General features: G+C 48.5%; 1 protein-coding gene across 1 annotated transcript in view; it reads right to left on the bottom strand.

The window, feature by feature from the left end:
* Positions 1-756: 756 nt before the first annotated feature.
* The window catches only part of Wnt3a (Wnt family member 3A), a 41,133-nt gene continuing 14,528 nt past the window's right edge, over positions 757-27,361 (bottom strand). The window contains exons 2-4 of the mRNA XM_021177986.2: positions 25,953-26,194; positions 7,475-7,740; positions 757-1,236 (exon numbers count right to left, since the gene is read on the bottom strand). Of these exons, the coding sequence (XP_021033645.1) occupies positions 757-1,236; positions 7,475-7,740; positions 25,953-26,194 (988 nt within the window). The remainder of the gene's footprint in view (positions 1,237-7,474; positions 7,741-25,952; positions 26,195-27,361) is intronic.

Raw genomic sequence — 27,361 nt, 5'->3', positions numbered from 1 at the left:
TAGGTCTTGGTATCACCCCTGAATTCTTCTCCATGCCTCATTCTGCCAGGAGTTCCTGCTCTGCGCAGATGAGGCTTGCAGGTTGAACCTTACACCAGGACTGGAAAGGAGCCAAATGGGAGCTGGATGGCCTGCTCAGAGCCCAGGCTCGCTCAGGAACTCCTCCTTCCGTGGAGTTCCATCCCATGAGTCTTCAGTGAAGCCTTGCCCCAGTGGAAGAGGGTCTCCAAAAGTTCCACCCAGTCGGGGTGAAGTCCTGCCCCCACTGGATCCTCAAGCCCAAATAGGGCCCACTCTGAAGCACCCTCTCATGTATCTAGATAGAGCAGTGCCTCTGGGAGGAGGGACCCTAATCTCTCCTCTCCCACCCATCTGCGCGAACCCCACCTAGTTGAGGGAGTAGCTTACCTGTCTCCATTTGAGCCCTGTCGGGTCAAGAGAGGAGTCCAAGCCATTGAGGTAGGACTTCCGGCCCAAATTAGAATTCCATCCCCAATTGGAGCCCCACCCTCGGGTAGAAACCCGTATGTATCCCAGACAGGAGCTTCTCCTCTAAAAAGGAACCCAGATCCCAAATAGGAGCCCAGGTTGAAGGCAGAAACCGGGTCCTTAGGTAAGAGACCCTCACAGATAGGAGCTCCGCCCTCAAGTAAGAACCGAGTCCCCAAGTAAGAGACCCCTCCAAGTAGGAACCCCGCCCCCAGGTAGGAACCTTGCCCCTCGGAATGAACCCTGCTCCCATGTTAGGAGCTTCTCCTACTTGCAGGTGTGCACGTCATAGACACGTGTGCACTCCTGGCAGCTGACGTAGCAGCACCAATGGAAAACACAGTGGCATTTCTCCCTCCGTCGCTCAGTGCGCGCGTTATGCCCGCGCCCGCAGCACAGCAGGTCGCACCCATCTATGCCATGCGAGCTCACATTGCAGGTGCGGTCACGCGTCCCGAAAGAGCCGGTTTCAGGGTTAGGCTCGCAGAAGTTGGGTGAGGCCTCATAGTAGACCAGGTCGCGCTCTGTCGGCACCTTGAAGTACGTGTAACGTGGCCTCAGGGTCTCCACCCAGCCACGAGACTCTCGGTGTTTCTCTACCACCATCTCTGAGGCGCTGTCATACTTGTCCTTGAGGAAATCCCCGATGGTGCGGAAGTCCGGCTGCGACCACCAGCAGGTCTTCACTTCACAGCTGCCAGATAGCCCGTGGCATTTGCACTTGAGGTGCATGTGACTGGCGATGGCCTGAGGAGGCAAGCACAGAAGCCTGTGTCTGCACTGGTCCCTAGTGCGGCTCAACCAGGGGGTCTGCTCTCTGCAGCCCACCTGCTCCATAAGCCCCCCGACCCCAGATTCCTCTCTTTGGACATCTAGTGCTACTATCTTCTCTATGGTGGCCTGGGTCTTCTCTGACAGATCCAAGCCCTCAGGAGCCTGGGAGCTGCTTTCTCCCTGTGGGCCTAGCTAATCCTCTTTGCAGGAGTGTCTAGGACAGAGTACAGGAAGCAGGGAGCTTCAGGTTGGGGATGCTGTAGGGACAATGTGGAGAGCAGATGCTACGGTGTGAAGACTGAGCTGGGCTGCTTAGAGTGCTCCCTATACTCACAGGGCCGGGATGGACAGCAGCTTTCCCTATGAACAATGTAGACCTTGCTCCCTTCACAGGGAAGGAAATAGGTGTTTCAAGAAGTAGGGACTCCTGCCTCCTTTTCTATAGGGAAATGAGTGGGGACCAGGGGGCCTTGTCCATTGCCCTCAGATTCCAAGCCCCCTCCACCCCAGGGACCATCCCAAGTTTCTCTGCTCCAGACATGTAGCCTTCCTGCCCAGGCTGTAAAGCATCTGCTCTGGACAACTCCTGGTGTCTTTCCTCTTACATTCCAACAAGTACCGTAATGTGCAAAGCACACACTGAGTCTTTTAAGCCTCAAAGTAGGAAACACATGCAGGATACTGCATTCAAAATTTCAACATCCACTGCACTACTGAAATAACAAGCTGGCCATGGGGTTAGCTACTGTTTCGATCTGGCTGTGGCCAAGGCTCTCATGCTGGATGCTGGGTCCCAAGTGTGGCAATGCTAAGAAGTAGTAGGAGCTTGAAGGGGCCATCATTGGAAGGGAGGAATAGATATCTGTTGGTATTCTATAGCACAAAGCGCCCACCACAGTAGACAAAGTACTGCTTCAAAATGAAGACTAGGTTTTGAACCTTCAAACAGAAAAAAAAAAAAAATTCATTTTGAGACAGGTTCTCACTCTGTAGCCCTGGATGGTCTGGAACTCAGTGACATAGCCCAGGCTAGCCTTGAACTTGTGGCAGTTCTCCTGACTGTGCCTCCAAGTGCTGGAATGGCAGATAAGCACCATCATGCCTAGTTGAAATGATTTTTCGGGTGATAAGGATGCCTTCCTAGCCTGCTTGGCCACAGTGCATTATGTTCACATATTGAAAGGTCTCATTGCACCCAGTAAGTCTGTTCCATTACCATGACAGGTAAAACATTTTAAACCGAGGCAGGAAACTATTCGGTTGCTAGGGGCTTCCCTCTCAAGGACCTTGCCTGCTTCCCACCTGCTCTGTAAAACTACCATGAGTCTGAGACATGGGTCATAGCCACGTGTCACTGGCCACTGCCTTCCCTATGGTGACAGGTCACTTGTCATAAAATGGACGGAAGGAGGAGAGAGTGATGAAAGATCAAAACCACCCCAGCGTGCTGGAGGAGCATGACTATGAACAATCACAGTGGCACTGGAGATGCTAAGGCTGGGGCACTGAAGGCTGGAGATACACTGTCTGAGCTACACTGTAAGACTGCCTTTCAAAGGACTCAAGTGTATTTTAACTGTGTATTCTTTTTTTAAAAAAGATTTTATTTATTCTATGTATATGAGTTCACTGTAGCTGACTTAAGACACACCAGAAGTAGGCATCAGATCCCATGACAGATGGTTGTGAGCCACCATGTGGTTGCTGGGAATTGAACTCAGGACTTCTGGAAGGAATTGAACTCAGGACTTCTGGAAGATCAGTCAGTGCTCTTAACCACTGAGCCATCTCTCCAAACTCCCAGTGTATTCTTTTTTTGTTGTTTTGTTTTTCAAGACAGGATCTCCCTGTGTAACAGCCCTGGCTGTCTCAGAACTAACTTTGTAGACCACTGGCCTCTAACTCACTGAGATCCACCTGCCTCTGTCTCAGAGTGCTGGGATGAAAGGCAAGTGCCACCACCGTCCGGCTCTAGCTATCCTTTCACTATCTATAACTACCTGAGAGCTAGTAACTATCCAAGCAGCTCAGGTTGTGGCTTGCAAGGATTCGTATTGGACAGCATGGGCTTAATGCTCCGATCATTCTGGCTTCAGCCCGGCTTGCACCTCACCTGACTTTCCACTGCTTCTTTACCTTTCCTGCCTATCAAACTGGCCCGTGGGCATGGAAGGTTAACACCATGCCTGGCTTATCCAGCTAGCCTAGCGCCCACATCCCTCTCTCTTGCAGCCAGGCTTTCCGAGAGGAGACTCTTGCCATCTCTCCTTTTTCACTCTCTTTTACTTGGTCAAGAATCTCAATAGCCACTGAGACCTGCTGTTAAAACAGGGATGGGGCCGGTGCTTGCCTGTGTGGTGTGTTTCCTGACCACGCAAGGAAGTGCCTTGTGGTATGCGGGCTGTCACAGCACTTGTCTTGCTGTGTCTTGATTTTTGAATAGGAGGTATTTTCTGTTGCTTTCTTACCATGAAGTGTGAAAATTATTACTCCCTCTTACTTCCCACTACATAGCCAAACCCTCCCCGTTCCTGACCTGAAAACAGTAGGTGATCTCTCCCTTCAGTACTCACTGCCCATGGTTCTGGCTGTGTTAGCTTACTCTAAGGTGACATTTCCTTTCCCATACAACTTTCTGTTATGTGATTAACACACTCGTTATGGGTCAGCCCTGTATTTTCTCCTCTCTAAGCAACCTCTTTAAGACATCCAATCACCAGGGTTGGAGATGAAGCTCAGTTGGTGGGGTCCCTGCCTAGTGTGCTGGGCATGGAGGCCTGGACTGGATCCCCAGCATCTCATAAGCTAAAAGTGGTGGTACATGTCTGCAGTCCTAGCACTTGGGAGGTAGAAGCAAGAGGTTGGAAGATGGCTACATTGAAAATTCAAGTCATCTTGGAAGACATGAAACCTTGTCTCAAAAAAGAAAAAATTTTTAAAGGGATGGTAAGGTGGCTCAGTGGGTAAAGATCTACCACTAAGCTAGTTACTCGTGTTCCATCCCAGGAAGTCCATGGTCAAATAAGAAAAGCAACTTTTGCAGGGCAGTGGTGGCCCACACCTTTAATCCCAGCACTTGGGAGGCAGAGACAGGCAGATTTCTGAGTTCAAGGCCAGCCTGGTCTACAAAGTGAGTTCCAGGACAGCCAGGGCTATACAGAGAAACCCTGCCTCGAAGAAACAAAAAGAAAGGAAGGAAGGAAGGAAGGAAGGAAGGAAGGAAGGAAGGAAGGAAGGAAGGAAGGAAGGAAGAAAGAGAGAAAGGGAGAAAGGGAGAAAGAAGGGAGAAAGGGAGAAAGGGAGAAAGGGAGAAAGGGAGAAAGGGAGAAAGGGAGAAAGGGAGAAAGGGAGAAAGGGAAGAAAGGGAGAAAGGGAGAAAGGGAGAAAGGGAGAAAAAGGGAGAAAGGAAGAAAGGCGACTTCTGCAGGGCAGTGATGGCACACATGGTTAATCCCGGACGCAGGAGGCAGAGGCAGGGAGATCTATGAGTGTGAGACCAACCTGGTCCACAGAGTGAGTTCCAAGACAGGGAAGGCTACAGAGAGAAGAGAGAGGGAGGAAGGAACAAAGGAAGGAAGAAAAAATAAAGAAGAAAAAAAGCTCTAGAAAGGTGTTCCCTAACTTCTACACACACACTGGGAAACACACACTCATACACACACCTACACACACACACACACACACACACACACACACACCTACGCACTCACAGCCATCTGGTAAACCTTGGGAAATGGTACTGTCTAAAGTCAAACCTTTTCTAATGTAGTAGAAAAGCAAATCTTTCATACTCTAGCTGGGAATAAAATTCTTGGATTAAAATCGTTTTATCACTCAGAATCCCAAAGTGTTGCTCAAATTTCTTCTAGCTTCCAATGATGCCCTTGTTGCTCTCCTCCTCTTGCACTCAACCTTTGCAGGGACATCAAGTGGTCTCTTTGAAGGTTGGAGGGTTTCTCTAGGTTGTGCTCTGAATTTCATAATACATCTTGGGGTATTGGGGAAGATGGCTTCCCTATTTTTGTAGATTAAAAATGTTTTATGCACGTGTGTGTGTGCGTGTGTGTGTGTGTGTGTGTGTGTGTGTGCAGGTGCCAGAAGAAGGTATCAGGTGGTATCTTGGAGCTGGAGTTACAATCAGTTATGAGTCCCTTGGTGTAGATGCTGAGAACCAAATGCTGTTCCTCTAAAAAGCACATCAAGAGCTCTTGAGCCAAGTCATCTCTCTCTCTATCCCCATCCTTGCAGTCCGGCCTGTGTGGTCTAAAACATCCGTTCTAGGAAAGCTCCTGCCTATGTCTTTGCCAGCTTCCTCCTCATGTCCTCCCTTGTCTTTCATGAACATACCCTTCAAAACTCCTGATGAAATGTTGTTGTTGTTATGTATTTACATTATTAAATTTGTTTTGTTTTGTGTTTTTGAGACAGTTTCTTTGTGTAGCCCTGGCTGTCCTGGAACTCACTCTGTAGACCAGGCTAGCCTCAAATTCAGAGATCCTAGCTGTCCTAGAACTCTCTAAGATAGGCCAGGCTGGTCTTGAACTCAGAAAACCACTAGTCTCTGCCTCTGGAGTGCTAAGATTAAAGACTTGCACCACTACCCCCGCACCCCACATTGCTTTCTGGAAATCCCTGCAGGTGGGAGGCAGTTGTCACTCCCCAACACACTCACTGTAAAGTGATCTAACTGCCCTGTTCTAGGCACCCCCTCTGTTCATGCTGGAAGAGCTGGGTTTTCCAGAGAGAATATCCTGTTCTTTGTCTGAAGGATAAGAGCCTTTGAGCTAGTGTTGGGCTTTAGGAAGAGGTCAAAGGTCTGAAGTTCGTTATGTATGGAAGTAAGTTTCACTGTGACAGTTTGTCCTCAGAAAAGCACATCTCTGAATGTCTGCTACAGAGAAAGATAGGCAGGTGCCTGGATACAGTATCTTTTCTTTCCTTTCCTTTCCTTTTCTTTCCTTTTCTTTCTCTTCTTTATTTTTGAGACTAGGTCTTAAGTACAAGGCTGGCTTCAAACACATAGTGAGGCTGACTTTGAACTTCTGATCCTCCTGCCCTGCCTTTGTTGTGTGTCAGGATTACAGGCCTGCACCACCATACCTAGCTTAAAATGCCTTTAAAATACACTGTGAAGAAGTCTCTCTGTTTTGACCCCCACAGTCAGCTCTGTTTCTTTCCATACCTGACACCTGATGATAGGCATTCTTGAGTCGTGCGAGGTCGTTCTCCAGCCCATCACTCAGTTCTTGGCTCTGCTATGCCGCTGAGCACTACCTATCTGGACACTCAAAGAAGGGAAGCAGGGCTCTCTGGGTGAGGGAGGCTAAGCGTATTTGAAGATGAGCTGCTGTGTGGTAAAACACTGTCTGTGCATGAAAATTCAGACCTTCACTTCTCCTGAAATCCCAGTGTTAGCCCCTGAGATCCAGGTATGACCTGGTCAGAGGGAGGGAACCTTCAACATGGCTCCCTTCTGTATTTCCAGATCCTCGTGATAATCTCTCTCTGTCTGTCTGTCTGTCTGTCTGTCTGTCTGCCTTTCTCTGTCTGTCTGTCTCTGTCTGTCTTTCTGTCTGTCTCTCTCCCTCCTCTCTCTCTGTCTTCCTATATCTTTGTCTGTCTCTCTCTCTCTCTGTCTGTCTCTCTGTCTTTCTGTCTATCTCTGTCTCCCTCCTCTCTCTGTCTACCTGCCTGTCTCTTTCTATCTCTCTGTATCTCTCTATCTCTCTCTATTTGTCTGTCTCTCTCCTCTCTCTCTGTCTCTCTGTCTGTCTCTCCCCTCCCTTCCCCTCTCGCACCCTCTCGTCTGTTTCAGTAGCCTGTATCAATCATCTCTATCACTCTAACCCTCTATCTCTGTTCAATCTGTATCTACTACACGTGTCCACCCTCCATCCCTCTGCTCCTGCCTTCACGTCTTGTCCTCTCGTGGACATCTCCTCATCGCGGAATCCTTAGAGACCATGTGCTCTGCAGCTACCTCTGCCACCTGTCTACTTCCAAGAACCCTATGTCCGCAAGTGAGCCTGGCATTCTCTGGGAGCACACTGGACACTTGAGGTACAGCTGGGCACAATGTCCCTTGATTGAAGGCAAGCAGAGCAGCCTGGTCACCAAGAGCACCTCCCCTTTACCTCTTGTCCTGCCCCACTGGACATCCCAGTGAAAAAGCAGCTCTTGCTCTACAAGCCCTGGGCTTCTGTGCACATACCTGGCGCCCAGCCTCATTGTTGTGACGGTTCATGGCAGAGCGGGCATCCGGCCGGTTCTCCCTGGCATCAGCAAACTCCCGAGAGACCATTCCTCCAAATTCAATGTCCTCACTACAGCCGCCCCACTTCCAGCCCTCTCCTGGGGAGCCCTGGAGGCGGCTGCTGCACCCACAGATGGCAGCTGATCCCTCTGCACAGGAGCGTGTCACTGCAAAGGCCACTCCAGCGGAGGCGATGGCATGGACAAAGGCTGACTCCCGGGTGGCTGCAGAGGAAGGAGGTAGGGGGTTATGGAGGCCAGGTAAGGAGGGTTGTAGTCCAAAAGGCAGGAATCCAAAACCAGGGCCAAGAAAGGAGAACGCAGTACTCACAGGGTCTCACCACTGCTCTTCTGAGGATCTTTTGTGAAGAATATTGACCCAAATGATCCAAGTGTTTTTCCTAAGTGAATGTGTGTGTGTGTGTGTGTGTGTGTGTGTGTGTGTTTGCTGTTGTTGTTGTTATTATTGAGGTAGGGAATCATTCTATCTCTCTAGCTAGCCTGGAATGCTCTATGTATACCAGCCTGGCCTCAAACTCATAAAAGGGATCAAAGGCTTCATCACCATGCCCAGGCCTATGCTTTTTTTCCCCAGTAGTTTTAGGTCTTACACGGAGTTGGGTTTTGTGTATAGGAAATAGGAGGGACTGAATTTGTTCTTACGTAGATAGAGATATCCAATTTCCCAGCTCCATTCGTCAGAGAGACTTTTTTCTCCAATGTACGTTCATACCTTTTGCTGAAAAAACAATTGGGCGTGACTATGTGGAGTTAGCTCTCGAACTGCTGGCCTGAGTCGTCAGCTTGTGTGTGTGTCCCTTTATGCCAGCACTGTATGTATGTGCTTTGTTACGATAGCTCTGTAGTGTGCACAGCGAAATGTTATTTAGTCATAAATAAGAACAAGACCCTAGCCATGTGGTGGTGGCACACGCCTTTAATCCCAGCACTTGGGAGCCAGAGGCAGGTGGATTTCTGAGTTCAAGGCCAGCCTGGTCTACAGAGTGAGTTCCAGGACAGCCAGGGCTATACTAAAAAAGAATGAGACCCTGTCACTTGCTGCAGGATTGACAGACCCAGAGGACATAAGTGAATGAGCCAGGCACAGGAAGACAAGAACTTCATGGCCTAATTCAGGTGTGGAATCTAAAAGCACTCGGTTCCTAGCAGGAAGTGGAATGGGTTAGTTACGGAGGCAGGGCCTGGGACAGTGGTGGAGGGAAGGTGATCAGTGGGTCTGAATTTCAGATGATGGTTAAGGGGTCTTGGTGTGCCACTGAACAGTCATGTGAGGACAGTGGACAAGTGAGCGTATTTTTAAAATCGCTTTAAAAGGATTTTGAATGTTCTTTATGGACATGTTAAGAACCCTTATTGGGTCATTTTAAAAACATAATCCTATACTGAAATATTGCACAGCACCTTAAAAATACTTACAATTATGCTAACAGAAGTAGGGCCTGGGGTGCAGCTCAGCTGCTAACGTGCTTGCCTGGCATGAATGGAGCCCTGCGTTCACATCCCTGGCACCACATGAACTGGGCATAGCTGTACACTCTGTAATTCCAGCATCAGGGAGGAGGAAGCAGGAAGATTAAAAAATTCAAGGTCATAGAGACCAGCTTGGGCTATATGAGGCTGTCTCAAAAAAAATAAATGAGTGTGCTAGGGATATGGCTCAATGGGTAGAGAACCAACCTGGCATGCCAAAGGAACAGGGATCAAACCCCAGCCCTGCCTGAAGTGAGCTTGTGAATGCCTATAATGAAATCCCATCACTCCAGAGGTGGAAGCTGAAGAGCAGAGCTTCAGGTTCATCTTTAGCCTGAGACAGCTCAAGGCTAACCTGTGCTACATGATACCCCATCTCAGAACAACAAAAGGAAAATTAGATCTTTGACATAAAATTAGATCTATAAATAAACATTAAAAATGAAGGTAACAAGAGATTTTTAAACCAGAACTTATGTTACACACCTGTAATACCTGCATGTGGAAAACTGAGGCAGGAGGATTGCTTTGAGTTCAAGTCCAACCAGGACAGCTATTCTTGGTTGTCAACTTGACTATATCTAGAATTAATTAAAGGGGAACCTGCTGGGTATGCCTGTGAGGGGTTTGTTTTTTGTTTTTGTTTTGAGTCAGGGTTTCTCTATGTAGCTCTGGTTGTCCTCGAACTCAGATTTCTGCCTGTCTCTGCCTCCCAAGTGCTTGAATTAAAGGTGTGTGTCAACACTGTCTGGCTTTTTTGCTTTAAGACAGAGCCTTTACATAGCCGTGGCTGGCCTGCAACTCACTACGTAGACCAAGCTACCTTAGGTCACACAGAGATCTGCCTGTCTCTGCCTCCTGAGCGATGGGATCAACGGTGTGCAAAGCACACACTGGGAGGGATTTTTCTTGATTGGATCATTTGAGGTCAGAAAACCCACCCTAAATCTGGGCCACGCCTGCTGGTGACAGCCTATACAAAGGACATGGAAGCACCTCTGCTTTTGGCCTGCTTGCCCTCACTCTCCCTGGTAAGTTTATTCCTTCACTGAGTTTAGAGCCCATTTCTTGGGTTTCCAGTGTATACTGAAGAGCTGCTGAGGCATCCAGTCTGTGGACAACACCAGATTCTTGAGCTTTCTGTTGGAAGATAGCCATTGTACTATCCAGATCACAGCCTGTAAGCCACTCTACTAGATCCTTTTTGTATGGAGAGTGATTCACTCTATCCCTTCTGTCTTCCTGGAGAGTCCCGAGCTTGCTGCAAGCCAAGTAGACATAGGGATCACAAAACTTACCAACGAGAGAGAGAGAGAGAGAGAGAGAGAGAGAGAGAGAGAGAGAGAGAGAGAGAGAGAGAGAGAGAGAAGGGGAGGGAAGGGGGGGAGGGGAGGGGGGAGGGGAGGGGGGGAGGAGATTTACCACAGCTGTACTGTAACTGTTCTGTTTGGAGATTGGTCATTAAATCTGACTGTGTCTAACATAGCTGATACTTTATCACAGGTCTGCATAAACAGGAAAAACCACAGTCCAGACTTTGTATTATTCCCGACAGTAGGCATCCACTGTAGGTCTAGCCCAGGGGCCTCAGATTGGGAGGGCAAATCATGTGGATGGATCTTGAAATGATAATATTGTGATAACGAAATATAATATTGACTACAAAAGGCAGCAAAAAATAAATCAAGAGATGAATAGTATCCATTTATATATATATGCAAAACGTTCACTATCGATTCATCTGCTAATGGACAACTAGGTTAATTCCAATTCTTTGCTATAGTGAATAAAGCAGTATTAAACACGGAGGTGCAAATATCCTTATGATAGAGTATGGAGTTCTCTGGATATATGTCCAGAAGTGAAATAGAGTCTTGTGGTAGTTCCATTTTTCATTTTTTGAGAATCCACAAACATTTCTATAGTGGTTGTATTGACTCACACACCCACACACACCAATTGTGCATAGGAGTTTCTTCCTAAGAGAAGACACTCCCTCCTCTACTTGACACCAGATAAAGGTTTGCCAAGTGCTTGCTGCATGATAAGCACGGTGTTCTGAGCAAGATGGATAAGAATCTGACATGTTGACTAGCAGAGATTCTATGCACCCGGCTAGAAACCATTCCAGACAGAAAGCCTCGCAGGATTTCTTGGGCCGGGGAACCCTCTTGGGATTGTGAGACTTTTCATAAAAAGTTGTGGCCTCTTCACCCCTCCTGCACACACTAGCTTTCCATGTTTCCTCAAGCTGCATCTAAGACTCTGTGTGTCCCAAAGCCCAAACAGGGACAGAGAAACTGCAAACAACTACACTCACACTCAGACTGACCCACAAAGCTCAGTCAGCATCCACACATAGAATCAAAGAACACACATTTACTCTCGTCCTGACAATACAGAATGAGCTGTGGTTATCTCTAGCTGGCTGGCAAAGACCTCACAGAGCCCTTGGCTTCTCTTGATGGGCTTGCGCCTTTCCCCCAGATGTCTCTGAGCAGACTCCAGCTGTTTTCTGCCCCCAACCTGGGGCACTATCAGAGCCTGGACAACTTCTGCAGGTTTCTAGGAGTCCAGCTACTTCCCACTCTGGACATTATGATAGACAAGGAACTACCAGAACCACAGAGTAGCTCTCAATTGAACTGTCACCCAGTATTCAGTAGCCTCCACTGGCCAAGCACACAGCCACCCACTGCAGGCCCATCTCCGTGCCCAGAGCCAGTGTGATACACAGCCTTCCTAAAGTTCTCTAAAGGTTTCCTGCCGCCAGCCTTGCCTTCCTCCTCTTCTCAGCACTCACTGGCCACTGGTCATACTCAGCCTTCATTCTTCCCTGGACTCAGGCTCTACCCCAGCCTCAGTGTTACCAGCTTCACTCTTCAGCATGGCAGCCAAGGTCCTGGGCACTGTCTACCCAACATGTCAGCTGTGCCTATTCCTCGGGAGGACTTGTCTTCAGGAATCCACTTCCAGCCCAGATCCTCCCCACGGGTGGGATCTGCATCTTGTCCACTGTTTATTTCCATTCCAGAGCACAGGCTACCCCTTTGAGCCTTCTTTTTTCTTTTTTTCTTTCTTCTTTCTTGTTTTCTTTTTGGCAGGGACTTCAGCCCAAGCTTGCCTAGAGTTTACTGTGTAGCCTAGAAGGACCTTGAACTCCACCAGATGTTAACATTACAGCTGTGTGCTACCACGCCTAGCTTTGCATAGTGTTGGAAATGAAACCTGGGGATTTTGTCCATGCCAGGCAAAGATTCTTCCAACTGAGCTACATCTCTAGCCCCTATTCGATCTTCAAAGGAGCCAAGGCATTCCTCCTGGTACCCCTAAGACTCCAGCCTTCTTTCTTTCTGCATAGAACCTGAGTCTGGGGCCAGAGGCCTTGAGCTACCTCCTCTTGGGTGCGACTCAGAAGTCTACCTCTCTGCCTACACCCTCACATTCCAACTCTCAAGGCAGCCTTGGTTACCTTATCCAGCTCAAGTGTCACCCAAACGCTCCTCCCCCATCCTTCTTGGCTCCAAAAGATAAGGGGGCCAGCACTCTAGGCCTTGCCCTGCCCAGAACAAGGCCTTCAGGCTCCCTGCTTATCAAGACACACGCAAACAGCCTGGAGCTGGTAGACACACTCGAGGGGTAGGGTCCTTGGGAGAAGGAGAGAACAACATAGAACTTGAAGTGGGCAAGAGTTCATTCTTGCTCAGCTCTGTCACCAGCAGGCTGGGAAGTCCTCCCTTTCTGTTGAACCTCAGTTTCCTCTACTGTCAAATGAGGAGGTGGGGCTCCCCATCAAGTCAAGGCAGGGCAAGCTCTGGAGCTGGCTTTCAACAGGCTGGGGAAGAAATAAAGGCCAGAAGTCAGAAAGTCCAAGTAGTCCAGAAACTCCATTTGAGAAGCCAGGGGAGGAACTGTGGGCTGCAAACCCACATTTGGCTAGGTGAATGTGAAATGGAACATGCTAGGAAAAGAAGGATGGAGGCAAGCTGCAGCCAAAAGTCTTAAGCAGTTCCCCACCTCAACCCCACCTCCCAAGATATCACCATCACACACTAGGCAAGGAGTGGAGTTCACATTCCTAGCAGTGAATAGGAGGTGGATGGTATCTAAGAAAGATTGTATCGTCTTCAAGGTTTTCTTGCTAAAAATGTATAGTCTCTACTTAAATGAATTGGAGGCAGCTGCTAGAGCCAGATTAAGGTCCTTCCTATAAATGGTGATGATTTGGGCAGTACAAAAGGGAAGGATGGTGGAACTCAAGGGACATGGAAGCACAAAGACCTGGGTTATCGAAGTCAGGTTGGCGTTCATGATCAATCATAATTTTGATGGATATAGCATGACCATGTACCACAGCAGTGTGCAAGGCTGTGTGTGGGGGGAGGAAGACAGGGACCTGAGATTCCACACCATTCCTGCAATGTTTCTCTATACTTAAGATACCTAATAATAACTGAGAACATGTCTGCAGGAGACTGAGAAAGGAAAGGCTCCAGAATGTTTGGGTGACATCCTAGGATGGCAGGGATTTTAATCCAACAAGATTAGGTCTACCCAGGAGTCAGAGGCAAAACGTGGATCTTGGGAACAAACACATTTTCCTCAGAGAGGAAACCCTTTGCTTCCATCAGAGTCCCATAGGGTTTTAGGCCCACCATGGTGAATGAATCACTCGGCCAGAGCTATGAAGCACTCTCCCAGAGCTATCTCTTTTGCAGAGAGTGAATGGGAATGGGGCACACCGCAGCAAAGTTCCTGGCACACACAGCACCTTTCAGTTTCTATTGACTCAGCAGAAGTGGCCAGCATAAAGGTGAGGGCTTCCAAGAGCACACCTCCCTCCAGAAAACAAGTGCATCACATCAGACCTTTCAAATGGCTATTGATCGTCAAATGAGGGGTGGGTGCCTGAGCACAGGACTCTTACAGACTAGTGTTACCAATCTGGGGCAGTCATCTGGGGGCAGAGCTAAGACGAGCTTTTAGAGGGCTGGAGATACTGTCTATTTATCAGGTACAGGTAAAGATGAAGAAAAGAAACTACCTGAAGAAATTGTTCTATAAAAGACGCAAATTCCAAAAAAAGTGTCATGGTTCAGGCCTGTAATTCCAGCACCAGGAAGGCTGAGGTGGGAGGATTGTGAATTGAGGCCACTGTCTCTTCACCCAGATCCTGGGAGGTGGGGAGCAAAGTCCCCCTGCAGAAACAATCTCAGAAACCAGCTTTGCTGTGCTCTTACTGGGTTTAAGGAAAGTATCACTATCTGGGCTTCCTTCCTTTCCCTTCATCTAGTTCATTATTTATCATACGCCCATCCTCCACCAAAATACCACCCACTCAATTATCTGTCTACTGTCCATCTATCACATACTCATTATCCATCTACTACCCACTTATCATCCATCCACCCACCCATCCGTTCATCTGTCCACCTGTCCATCACCTATCCAGAATATGAGAGTCCATAATGAGCTAGGCACTCGGCTCAGAACTAGAAGTGAAATGAATCATATGGAAGGTGTCTACTTTCCAGAACCAGGTACGAGCTGTGTGAGTGTCCGTGTGTGCATGTGTGTGTGGGTTTATTGAAATTGCCTACTATTAATGAGTTGAGGTTAATCTGTGCCTTTAAATCCAGTAGTACATTTTTATTTATTTATTTTTTTGAAATTGGGTGCACCAAAGTTTGGTGCATGAACCTTTAACATCATATGCTATGTATGCGTTTATTTAGGACCCTCTATCTCTGTTGAAGCTTCCCTGCACAAGACTAGAACCAGGGAATCCCAGCAGATAGAAGGTTCACCCTTACCTATGTCTGCACATTACATCCACCACATCCTCCTGGAGACCACAGAAGGCTTAGGGTTGGCAGCCTGCGCTGAGTTTGTCAGGCAACAACCTCCAGATGGTCTCTGTCCTCTCAATTTCCAGACTCCAACTGGGAGATCACTCTCCGACCTCTGGTGGGAAGAAGGCCCAACTATGGCATAGCCATAATTGCTCAGACTGGCCAGAGCCTGCAAGTCATGGGGCATCACCTCCCTTGGGAGTGTCACTCTCCTGTCACGCTGAGGAAAGACAAACCATCAATCTATCCCATTCCCATCCCGATGTCTGAAAGTGCTTCCATAACACATTCAGTGGGTGGGCATCCCTTCCCCCACCCGTGTTCCGCACAGCAGGCAGAGGGCAGACGGGAGAACCGAGCAGCCCCAGCTGGTAGCTTGCAGCCCAGGCCCCGCCCTGGCGCCTCCCCTCCGAGGCTGCCCACCGTCCCTCCTTCCCCAGGCCCTTTTCCTGGCCTCGAGGAGCCGGGCGGCCCGGAGGGGGTGTCGCGGTGGCATTTGGTAATCACACGGAGGCACAAAAGGCCCCGGAGCCACCTGAGAGCGGAATGCGCCGGTGCCCCACCGTGGCCGCGGCCCCTGACACCGCCCGGGCCCGCGCGGCCGGGCGCCTGGCTGACCTGCTGGGGCTGATGAATCCGGCTTTGTGCGACACTGTCACGCCGCGTTAGCCCCACAATGGCCAGCGATATTTTATATGAATTTCCCCCTGGCCGGTGATTAGGCGATCGCCGGCCAGTCATAGCAACCTGGAAGTATGCGCTGCCCGCCGCGCCGTCGGGCGCGAGGGGAAATCCTCTTTCAGACGCTTTAATTCAACACCCCGAAGGGCGTGTGAATCGCCAACAGCATTTTCACTTTTCCCTTGTGCTTAATCTTGTCGTCCTCGCAGGGACATTGTGCTCCGAGCCGAGCGCAGTGGGATATCGGCCGGGGTCCCCCCTCCCACAGCGGAGAGTTAATGATATACCGGAGAGGCCCCCGGAGCCAGGGGAGCCCCCCACCCCCAACGCATCGTAAATGGTAACACTTTCGGATGGGGGGGGTCAGGGGTCGCAACCTGGATTTGGGGACTCTGCTTCCCTAAAAAGCTGCCCTTTCTGTCCCTCCGGAACCCCTAGGCTCCGGCTGTCTCGCTGGCTGGCCCCATTGGAGTCGATCCTTCCATAGGCTGAGCACACAGAGAGGTGGAGGACCACCCCCTGAGGAGCCACGAAGCTGAGGCCAGTCATCAGGAAGGGGTTTTGCCTGGGGGAGGGGAAGAGGCCAAGCTGTTGTTCCCTGCCCAGAAGCCAAGTAGGGCTTGGGGTGAGTTGGGAAGAAAGTTAACTCCTCAGTGGATTGACCAAGGGCAGGGTTCTAACTAGTCAGCAGATACTGAGAGTCTGATGTTCAAAAGCAACCAACTCTGCCAATAGTTGTGGCAGAGGTTTTGGGTACCCAACAAAGTCCAGCCACTATAGGCTGAGGGTATGGCTGGCCTGGAGGTATGTCACAGGCTGGAGGAAGGGACCACACCCAACACGAGGTAAGAGGCTCTGGCTGGAGACACTGTCCAGGCCAGCAAGGTCCAAATGAAGACTTCGAAGTGAATAAGGGTTGCCTGTACAAGCAGTGAGCCTCCAGGAGTCCTTAGGGACTTGGGGAGACCACCCCTAAGAGGGGTGGAGTGTTGCAAGGTGGGTAGAAGATGCTCCTCCCTCATAGGGAAGCCAGCTAGGAACTTCTGAGGACTCCAGGCACAGCCACCCCCGTACACAGGCAGGTAGAGACCCCAGTTTCCACGGCTGTGGGCTCCAGGCCATGTGCCTTTATGTCTTACATGCAAATGTCACACACAGCCAAAAGAAAGCTGTCCCCTCACAAGGACACATAGTGTTTAAGAACCTGCTTCCTGGACTCTGCCCCCCCCCCAAGTCCTGTGAGTCTCCCACTTGTCTCCTTCCAGTCTGACCAGCTGTTTTATTGACCTTAGTCCTGTGACCCTTGCCTCTGGCCCAGGCTGGCCCTGCAACCACCCCACCCATTTCATCTTGCCAGAGGTCAATACAGGGGAGTCACCTAGTACCTGCCTCCAAGTGTCTGAAGCTTGCCTCAAGGGATATAAACTGTTCACAATCATCCTGTACTCAAAATTCTTCAAATGCTTTCTGATCCCGAGTAGGTAGGTAGGTCGCTCCCTGCTACCTTTGGGTGCAAGAGCAGAGAGAGCCCTCTAGGACCTCGTTCTGCATTCAGGGGCTAGAGCTTCCTCATGCTCAGGTTAGCATCCTGAGTTTCAGACTAGGCTGACACACGGCAGATGGTTCTGGGATTAGATATGAGCAAACACTTGCCTTGTATACACACAGGCACCCATTCACACATGCATGCTCAATGCATATACATATGCACACACGCCTGTACCGTGGACATGGTCACACCCACACAGAGACAGTCAGATACCTGAGCACACATGTACGTGCAGTTGTGTGTAGCTACCATTCACACATCTATACATATATAATCAATACCTGTGAGTACATACACAGGTGCACAAATGTATATGTGCACTGACACGTGCACACGTCTCCACATATTCATACACAGCACATGCAGTCATATACTTACACACATACCCACATAAGGCACATCCACACAAATGTACACTGCCCATGCATGACACACATGCGGACAGACATATTCACTAACATGGGCACAAACACATTCATATTCACAAGTGTGCAGGCCCACGTAAGACATTCATGCACACATGCATATATAAAACACATGCACACACGCTTTTCTATAACACATGGGTGCACAAGCTCGCATACATGCACACATGCACGCAAGAGGCTGGCTCCCTTTCTCCCAGCTGGCTGGTAGATGTTAAACTCTGTTCAACAGAGGCCACCTCGGCAGGGGTGGCCAGGCACCCCTGTGGTCCTTGCCACAAAGCCTAGGGTAACCTTTGACATGATTAGAGTTGCCCTGACCCTAATCCAATCAGATTGATTACTTCGAGGCCAGCGGGCAGCAGGGGGTGGGGGGCACAAGGGCTTCTGGAGCCAGTCTTTCTGGGGGCACACGGAGGGCTCCTTTCTCCCCTGACCACCAGAAGAGAAGGAGAACAAGGACTGAGAAGGGGAGCATGAGCAGGAGGAGGAGGACGGAGCTTTCGGGGACCGGAGGGAACAGAGTGAAGAAGGGAGCAGCAAACTGAGAGGCCTAAGTCATGTTTGCAGGGAGGACAGTGCAGGGGTGCAGGTTGCTGTCTGGCAGGAAATCCTCCAGCGCTGCCATGGGAAAGCGGGATGGGATGCTGAGGCCAGACAGCCTAGGTTCTCTCTGTCCTGCAGGTGGCTTCTAGGAGGCAAGGGTGTAGGCAGAAGAATGTGGGCAGGCGTGGCCCTCAGCCCCAAGGCTGATGTGACTATCTGCTCTCTAGGGTAGGACCTGTGGCAGCTGCTTGTCCCTAGACAGCCTGTGTTTGCCCAAGAGCATACTGGGAGACCCTCAACATTCTGCAGCTCCCCTAACCTCACCCAAAATTATGTGATGGGGCTCTAGCCTCAGGCACAGCCATCCTTTCTCTTCCTCCACGGTGCCTCAGGCTCCAGTTTAGTCAGACTGCTGAGCCCCACTGCCTTCCCCTGCTCCTTCTTTTTCTCTCACCCCAGAGAATTTGTCCTAGAAATCAAGAAAGAGGTGCTTGCCGCTAGCTACAGTACCTTGTGAAATTCTGCTCACCTCCAGTTATGTTTCCCATGGAACTTAAGAAAGGAAAATGAATGGGTGGCCCATGCCTGTAGCCTCAGCTACTCAGAGGGTTGAGGCAGTAGGATTGATTGAACTGGGGCATTCAATAAGAACCCAGACAACATAGTAAGATGCTATCTCTAAGCAAGCAAACAAATAAATAAAATGAAGTTGAGTTGTGTGCTCATGAATTTGGAGAACTTGTTTTATTTTGGAGACATGGTTATGTAGACCAGACTGGCCTCGAACTCACAAAGATCCACCTATTTCTGCCTTCCAAGTACTGGGATTAAAGATGTATACCACTATGTCCCATCTATAAACCATTTGATAATAGATTGTCATAAAAATGTTGGTATAATTCCAAAAGATCAAAAGAATGGATTATTGAAAACAAACTCTCAGGGCTAGAAAGATAGCTTAGCCAGTAAGAGTGTGTGTTACTCTTGTAGAAGATCCAACATTCTAAAGGGCTCTTCACGACCATCTGTAACTCCAGTTCCAGAGGATCCAATGATCCCTTCTGGTCTCCAAAGACACTTGCATACATGCTCACACATGTGCGCACACAATCATGTGTGTGCGCACATGTGTGAGTGCATGAGTGTGTGTGTGTAAAACACTGCTAACTTTAAGGGCTAGAGCAATGGCTCAGCCATTAAAGAGCACTGGCCACTCTTCCAGAGGCCCCAAGTTCTATTCCCAGCACCCACATGGTGTCTCACAACCATCTTAAATGCTAGCTCCAGCGACTCAACGCCCTCTTCTGGACACTGTGAGCACTGCATGAATGTGGTGCATAGATGTATGTATAGGCAAAACACCCATATGCACAAAATAAAAAATAAATAAAATATTTTTTAAAAAGTCCTTTATCTACTTATACATGAATAAAGGGTTCTTACTTCTGAATCTACAAAATTAAAAACTTGGATGGACCCTCAGAAAGCAGTCACTCCAAGGCTGGGGAAATATGGATGCTCTCACCCTGGATATCAAGAAAAGGAATGAAGAGCATCCAGCATGGGAGGAAGAGGTGAGATCACCCTATGTGTAGAGCAGCCCAAGGAACCAATAGTAGACAACAAACAACCGGTTGGAGCCTATCAACAGCTTCAGCCAGGTCACGGAGCAGCTGGTCAATTGTACTGCACCTCATTGAGCTCAACAGATCTCTGCCTTCTAGCAACAAACAATCCAAACACAATACAAAACAGAAATAAAACAATGATGAGCAGGAAGCCTCGTGCACTCCTTTAATCCCAGCACTTGGATGACAGAGGCAGGTGATCTCTGTGAGTTAGAAGCCAGCCTGGTCTACAGAGTAAGAAAAGCGAGATGGGGCTAAGAGATGGTTATCCCAGGAGAGAGACTAGATGCTCCTGGAGAGGACCCAGGTTCAGTTCCCAGCACCCACGTGGCAGTTCACAACTATCTGTAACTCCAGTTCCAGGGAAACCGACACCTTCTTCTGATCTCCTTGGCACTAGGCATGACAGTGGTGCCCAAAAGCACTCAGGGACATAAAATTAATTAATTTTTAAAAAGAGAAGAATGTCACAGTAGAGAACAATGGAAGAAATACTCAGGAACAATTTAGAAAACAATGTACAAGACTCAGAGATGGGAGCCGCCAAGCGTCACTGATGCAGTAGGGCTGTGAAGATGGCCTATGCTCATGGATCAGGAGACAATACTGCTAGCTTGATGGTATCCCTCCTCCTCCTCCCCTCTTCCTCCTTCTCCTCTCCTCTTTCTCCTCTTCCTCCTCTTCCTCCTCCTTTTCTTTCTCTTCCTCCTCTCCCTCCTCCTTCCCCTTCTCCTTCTTCCCCCTTCTTCTCCCCCCCTCCTTCTCCCACACAGTCCCTAAGATCTCCAAGATTTTATCCAAGTGGGAGCTGAAGAGATGGTTTAGGAATCGAGAGCACTGGCTGCTCTTCCAGAGGACCTGGGTTCAGTTTCCAGTACCACACGGCAGCTCACCACTATCTATAACTCTAGTTCCAGCAGATCCAATGCTCTCTTTTGACCTCTGTGAGCACCAAGAACACACACGGTACACATACACACATGTAGGCAAAATACTCGTACACAAAAAATAATAAGTCTAAAAAAACGGACATTACCAGTGGATCCTAACATATGTATGATAACATACATAAACGGCCTCAGATACCAAAGCAACTTTGAGTTTAAAAAAAAAAACACAGGGCAAAGCTATAGACAGGAAAACTGCATGGCACTGCTATGATAATACTCAGTGACCAGTGGAATGGAGCAAACAGCCTATATGTTCATCAATGCAAACATACAGAGTCAGGCGATTTTCAATGAGTGAGCTAAGGCCACTCAAGGGGGAGCAATACTCTTTGTAACAAAGGCTGTTTGAATAACTGCATTTCAACACAGTAAAGAATGAAGTTGGAGCTCTTGCTTGCTTATGCTCTTGTCTCTTGTCCCCTTGTCCCCCCTTTCTCCTTACCCCCTTCCCCCCTCTCTCCACGTGGTCATGGCCTGCCTCCTCTTCTCTACTCTCTCCTTCTCTCCGCCTTTCTCTGCCTCTACTACTCTCTTAACTCCCCTCCCCATGCCCTAAATAAACTCTATTCTATACTAAAAAATAAAAATAAAGAATGAAGTTGGAGGTGGGTGGTGGTGGTACAAGCTTTAAATTCCAGCACGTGGCAGAGGCAGATGGATCTCTTTTAAGCTGGAGTCCAGCCTGGTCTACATGGTGAGTTCCAAGACGACCAGGTCTTCACAGAGAAACATTATTTTGAAAAAACAAACAAACCAAAGTTAAAAAAGAAAAAAAGAGAAAAGAAAAAAAGTTGAAGTTGGATCCCATTCTCATACCACAAGTAAAAATAACATAAAAAAATATATATCAAGCAGGGCTGGAGAGATGGTTCAGTGGTTAAAAACACTGGCTGATCTCCCAGAGCACCTGGGTTCAATTTTCAGCAGCCACATGGCAACAACTGTATAGAACTCCAGTCCCAGGGGATCTTCTAGCCTCTGTGAGCACCAGGCATGTGGTACATAAACATGCGTGTATGCAAACACCCATACACACAAAATATAAATTTAATCAAAAAATTAAAACAAAATCATAGACCTAAATGTCAGATTAAAAGCTATAAGACTCTTTACTTTTTTTTTTTTTTTTTTTTTTTTTTTTTTTTTTTTTTGGATATAAAAGCACTGTAAGCTGAGCCCTGACTGGTCTGGAAGTCACTATATAGACCAGGCTGTTCTTAAATGCATAGAGATCAGGTTTCTGACTGCTGAGTAGGAATAGAGCCACGTGCCATCACTTCTAGCTTGAAGCTGTGAGACTCTTTCAAGGAAACAGAAAAAGCAGGCTCCTGTAGCTGGTATGGTGGTGCACCGCTTTAATCCCAGCACTCGAGATGTAGAGGCAGGTGGATCTTTGTGAGTTCGACGCCAGCCTGGTCTACAAAGTGAGTTCTAGGACAGACAGAGCTACACAGAAAAACCCTATCTGGGGAGGGGTCGGGGGGGGGTGGAGGAGCAAACATCTGTGACCTTAGGTTCAGCCAGATTTTCTTAGAGCTAAAAAGCCAAAGAAAGAGTTGGGGACTTGTCATCAAAGTTAAAGACTCTTGTAGGAGGAGAGAGAGACCAGTCAGCAGTTGATAGCATGGGCTGCTCTCGCAGAGAACCAAGTCCAGTTCCCAGCACCCATACTGGACAGCTACAACTGCCAGTAACTCCAGCTCAGGAAGGTCTGGACCCTGTTTGGCCTCCAAGGGCACCTTCACACAGGTACACTAAACCATACACAGGCTATACACTAAAAGAATTTTTAAATTTTTAAAAAGTAAAAATAAAAAAAAAAACTTTAAATGTCTGCACGTTTTGTCTCCATGTTGTGGAGGCTTGAAGAGAGTGTGAGAGTTCCTGAGGCTGGAGTTATTGAAGGTTGTGAACTGCCACATCGGGGCTGGAAATTGAACCCAATTCAATCTGAGTTCAATCCCTGGGATCCACAGGTTAGGAAGAGAACCAGATTCTTACTGACTGACTTTCACATATTCACCAAGGCAGACATAGGCATTCACACACACACACACACACACACACACACACACACACACAGAAACTAAAACTATGATTAAGAAAAACACAAATAATCAAAACTCAAACCAAATAGAAATAACCTTATTAAAACATGAATAGAAGAACTGAATAGATAATATTTTTTTATAAAGGGCACACATAACTGATAAATTCAAGAAAAAATGCTCACACCCATGAAGACAGCTGCGAGAAAATAACAATAACGAGCGCTGGTGAAGAGGGGAAACTGAGCGCTACCCGCTCTGTTAGCATGACAGGATATAAAAGCCTGCCCCTTCCTCAGTTCTAAACATAGCTGGTGAATCATGGGGTGCCCTCCTTGCTCCTGTGAGAGACTCACTTTAGCATTGTGAGGGAGGTGGTGTGTGTGCATGCTCCCACAGACTCCCCCATGGAGGTGGATGTATTAGTTATAATTGCTGTGATAAAATACCCAACAGAAGTAATGGTTGGCTCATTTCAGTCTATCACAGAGAAGCAGGAGGTTGGAGGGGCTCTGTCTGTGGTAATGGGAGTCAGGCTTGTTCACTGCAGCACAGACTACAGGCAGAAACCTTCAAAGGCCAGCTTCTCAAGATCTCTAAAGGCTCCTCAACTGTCATGGTTTGAATATGCTTGGCCTGGGCAGTGACACTATTAGAAGGCATGGCCTTGTTGGAGTAGGTGTGTCACTGTGGGCGTGGATTTAAGACCCTTGTCCTAGCTGACTGGAAGTGAGTATTCTGCTGGCAGCCTTCAGATGAAGATGTAGAACTCTCAGCTCCTCCCACACCATGCATGCACACAGATTCACATGTGAGTGCAGCCCCACTCTGAAGCCATGTGTGCACATGTATGTACATACCATAACCACACGTGCTGCTATCCTTTGAAATGGAGTGTTGTCTGGGAAGGACTGTTGAGGTGACTGGAACCTGAGCTTGGAACTAATGAGCAGACTTGACAGAGTCAGGATATCATGGTATCATTAAGAGACAGGGACCTCGTGGGGGAAGAAGGTAGAAGCATGCTTGGGATATGTCCTAGAAAGGTCTTTCACCTCTGGCTCCTTCCTGTTGCTTCCTGTGCTTTCTGGTTCCAGTGAAGGAAGAAACCTTTGGTAACACATTCCGGTTACCTTGCCTAAGGCAGTGAAGTCATCTAACCATGGGCTGAACCCTCGGAAACCAAGAGCCAAAATCGATCTTCCCTCTTCAAATTATTAGTATCAGGTACATTGTAATAGCAACAAAACAAAACACAAATAGACAAAAACAAAAACAAAAAGCAACAGAATACATGTGTGCTGCTCATATGTGGTCATGTAGGAAAACATGTGTACACACTAGCATTTTTTATTGCTGCACGTACACACATCACATTCCCATGAAGACACAGGATGGACCACCCGTGCACATACTATAAGGCATGCTTGGTAAACTGTACCGGCCTAGGGACCTGATCCTCCCCTGTATACAGCAGTGCTGTTCTGTGGGGAGCAACTGTGTAATTAGCCCGACTCACAGCTCTCAAGTTGCAAGCTGCAATTACTTTCCCATTTTATAGATAGGGACGCTGACACCCCTGGAAGTGAGCTGGTGAATGCTACCAGGAAGGACAATCAATGGTGGGTCATGACGTTAGGTGAAAAGGGGTCAGAGGAACCACAGGGTCAGGACTGGCGGCATGATGTCATTATATGAGGTGAAGAGCTGGCTTGTGAATGGAGGCTGATGGGACTGGGTGGAGCCACGCTGACAGTGGACTGCTAGAAGTGAAAGGCGGGGGAGGGTTAGACTGCAGGGAACAGAGTTACATCCACTCCAAAGGCTCATGCGGCCATCTGCTTTGACCTCACGGGAAGAAAGAATTTAAACACCTTCAAGGTCACAGGAAGACCACTGCAGGAACCCAGCCCCAGCCTCTTCTCCACAATGCTGTTCTCCTTGGGGACAGTTCAGTGGCCATGCTTCCTAGCCAGGCTTGCAAAGCCACAGGTGCTGTATTTTGACCTCTGCAGCAAACACCAAGACTGGGTGACTCAGGAAACACGGACATTCACTGCTTAGAGTTTTGACCCACTCTCTCCACTTTGGTCCCGCAGAGGACTGATGTCCTGGGCAGCAGAATTAGGTCAGGTCAAAATACATTCTATATGTGTATGAAGATATACATAAAACCCAATACAATAAACATATACCAATAAAAGAAATGAAATCCACAGATGGCATCATCTTTTACATATAAAATTCTTTTTTTTGACATGCAAAATTTAAGATGCACACGAGTATGCACGCATGCTCGCACGCATGTGTGCGCTCACACACACACACACTGAAATGGAATAGTATTCAGTCATCAAAAGGAATGAAGCATTGATATGTATGGCAACATAGATGAACTTTGTAAACCTCACACTCAGTAAAAGGAGCCAGCTACAAAGGGCCACAGAGTGCATAATTACACAGAGAGGAAATGTCCAGAATAAGAAAACCACAGGGGTAGAAAGCAAACCAGTGGTTGCCAGGGGCACTGCATAATGGGTTTGGGATTTCCTTTCGAGAGGATGAAAATATTTTGGAATTAGGAGTGGTAGTGTCGCAATTCTGTGGGTGTGCTAAGTGTGCTGAGATTGTATGTTCTAAAGTGATTTAAATTATATGATTTTCCCTTCTTGTTCAAGGCATGAAAGCTTTCATTTGGTGTGTGTTCTCTCTCCTTCGCCCCCCCCCCCCCCAGTCACTGCCATCTTTGTCTCTCTTCTATTTCTCTGCCTCTCTGATTCTGCTTCCTCTGTCTCTGTCTCCTTCTCTGTCTCAGACCTGGGTCCCAGAGACCGCAGAAAGAAGCCTTTGCCCCACTTCAGAGCCCTCTCTAGCAACTGGTGCTGAGACAGCCTCCTGTGGACCTCCCTGTGGATGGGAAGCAGAGCCAAGCCAGCCCCTGACCCCCGGCAGCAGGAGGTCAACACATGGTAATTACTGCCTTAACCACTACACTTTAAGATAATTTGCTCTTTGCCAGCAGCTAACTAACACCTAGCCCTCCTGCAGTTCTCTCCTTTCCAAACCAGCCCAGGGGTGCTGGCTGGCGAACCACCTCCCCAACATACTCCAAGCCTCTCCCCCACCGCCTGGTGGGCTTATGGTTCCCTTCCCCTCCCCCTTTCTTCTCCAAGGCCCTCCATTGGTCGGGAGGAGCAAGCCCAGCCAGGTAGAGTTTGGAAGGCCTTATGATGCCCATATAGAGATGACCCTAACCACCCAGGGTACCTTTGTCCAGAACAGGGCCAAAGATGGCCAGGCTGTTGCTGACGGTGGTGCAGTTCCAACGCCGGCCTCGGAACTGGTGCTGGCACTCCTGGATGCCCGCTTTGACACCCTCGGCCACGCTGGGCATGATCTCCACGTAGTTCCTGCAGAAGCGCAGCTGCTTGGGCACCAGGCCTGGGATGCTGGCACAGAGAATGGGCTGAGTGCTCAGAGAGGAGTACTGGGGTCCCACAGCCAAGGACCTGGTGGAAAGATAAGGAGGTGATTGAGACCATCTCTGGAAACGGACAGACTCTGGGCTATGAACATGTGATTGGCCCGGAGCTGCTTCCGCCAGGAAGGGCACCTAGAGACAGCATGTTGACCATGTACCCAGGATGTAGACCACATGTCAAACTGTCATGACTCACGGTGCATAAGAACCAGACCTGCATTCCTGTTCTGTACAGGTCCAGGTACCCTCAGCTCGTGGCTAAGACCTCTATAGGCATTGGAGGATACAGACACTGATGGAGAAGGTAGGATGAGGATGGCTCCTGAGGTGTCTCAGTGGAATGGGGCACTAGCCAACTCAGGCGTGGGGGAGGGGGAGAAGCAAATGTCCTCTAAAAAACCCCCGTGTGAGAAGGGGAATTGGGGAGGAAGGTGTTGGTCAAATGCCTGCCAGGTAAGCGTGAGGACCTGAGATACAATCCTTAGCGCCCATGTAAAAACCAGGTTGGCAAAGGTCTGCAGCCATAGCACTGAGGTGGGGAGCAAAGGCAGCCAGGGGAGTTCTGGGTTCAGTGGCAGACCCTGTACCAAAAATCAAAGTGGGGAGTGACAGAAGACGTCCACCATCAACTTTTGGCCTACACACACAAACCCACACGCTCACAGCAGACATTTGGATCTTTGGTATTAAGTAGCATGGTATTTGCACATAGTCCACACATCCTTCTGTCCATGCCAAACCTAGATGACAAGGATTCTAAGGCAGTAGACTGTCACATTACACTGCAGGGAGCCAGCACAGGAAGCCCACACACGGTCAATACACATGCAGCAACCTTCCCAAATAGTGTCTCTCTCTCTCTCTCTTTCTCTCCCCCCTCTCTCTCCCTCTCATGTTCATTTTCATGTTTTTCTTATTTTTAAAAAAGATTTATTTATTATTTATTTGTTTTATGTATGAGTACACCATTGCTTTCTTCAGACACACCAGAAGAGGGCATCAGATCCCATTACAGATGGTTGCAAGCCACCATGTGGTTGCTAAGAATTGAGCTCAGGACCTCTGGAAGAGCAGTCAGTGCTTTTAACCGCTAAGCCATCTCTCCAGCCCTTGTTTTTCTTATTTTTGAGACAGGGTCTCATGTAGCCAAAACTGGTTTCAAACTTGCTGTGTGACCTTGATCTTCTGGTCCTCT

This window comes from Mus caroli, unplaced genomic scaffold, assembly GCF_978045245.1.
Source record: "Mus caroli unplaced genomic scaffold, Mus_caroli_1 scaffold_13, whole genome shotgun sequence".
Classification (NCBI taxonomy): Eukaryota; Metazoa; Chordata; class Mammalia; order Rodentia; family Muridae; genus Mus; species Mus caroli.
The sequence above is the reverse complement of the archived record's forward strand: the minus strand, read 5'-3'. Positions and strand labels throughout refer to the sequence as shown.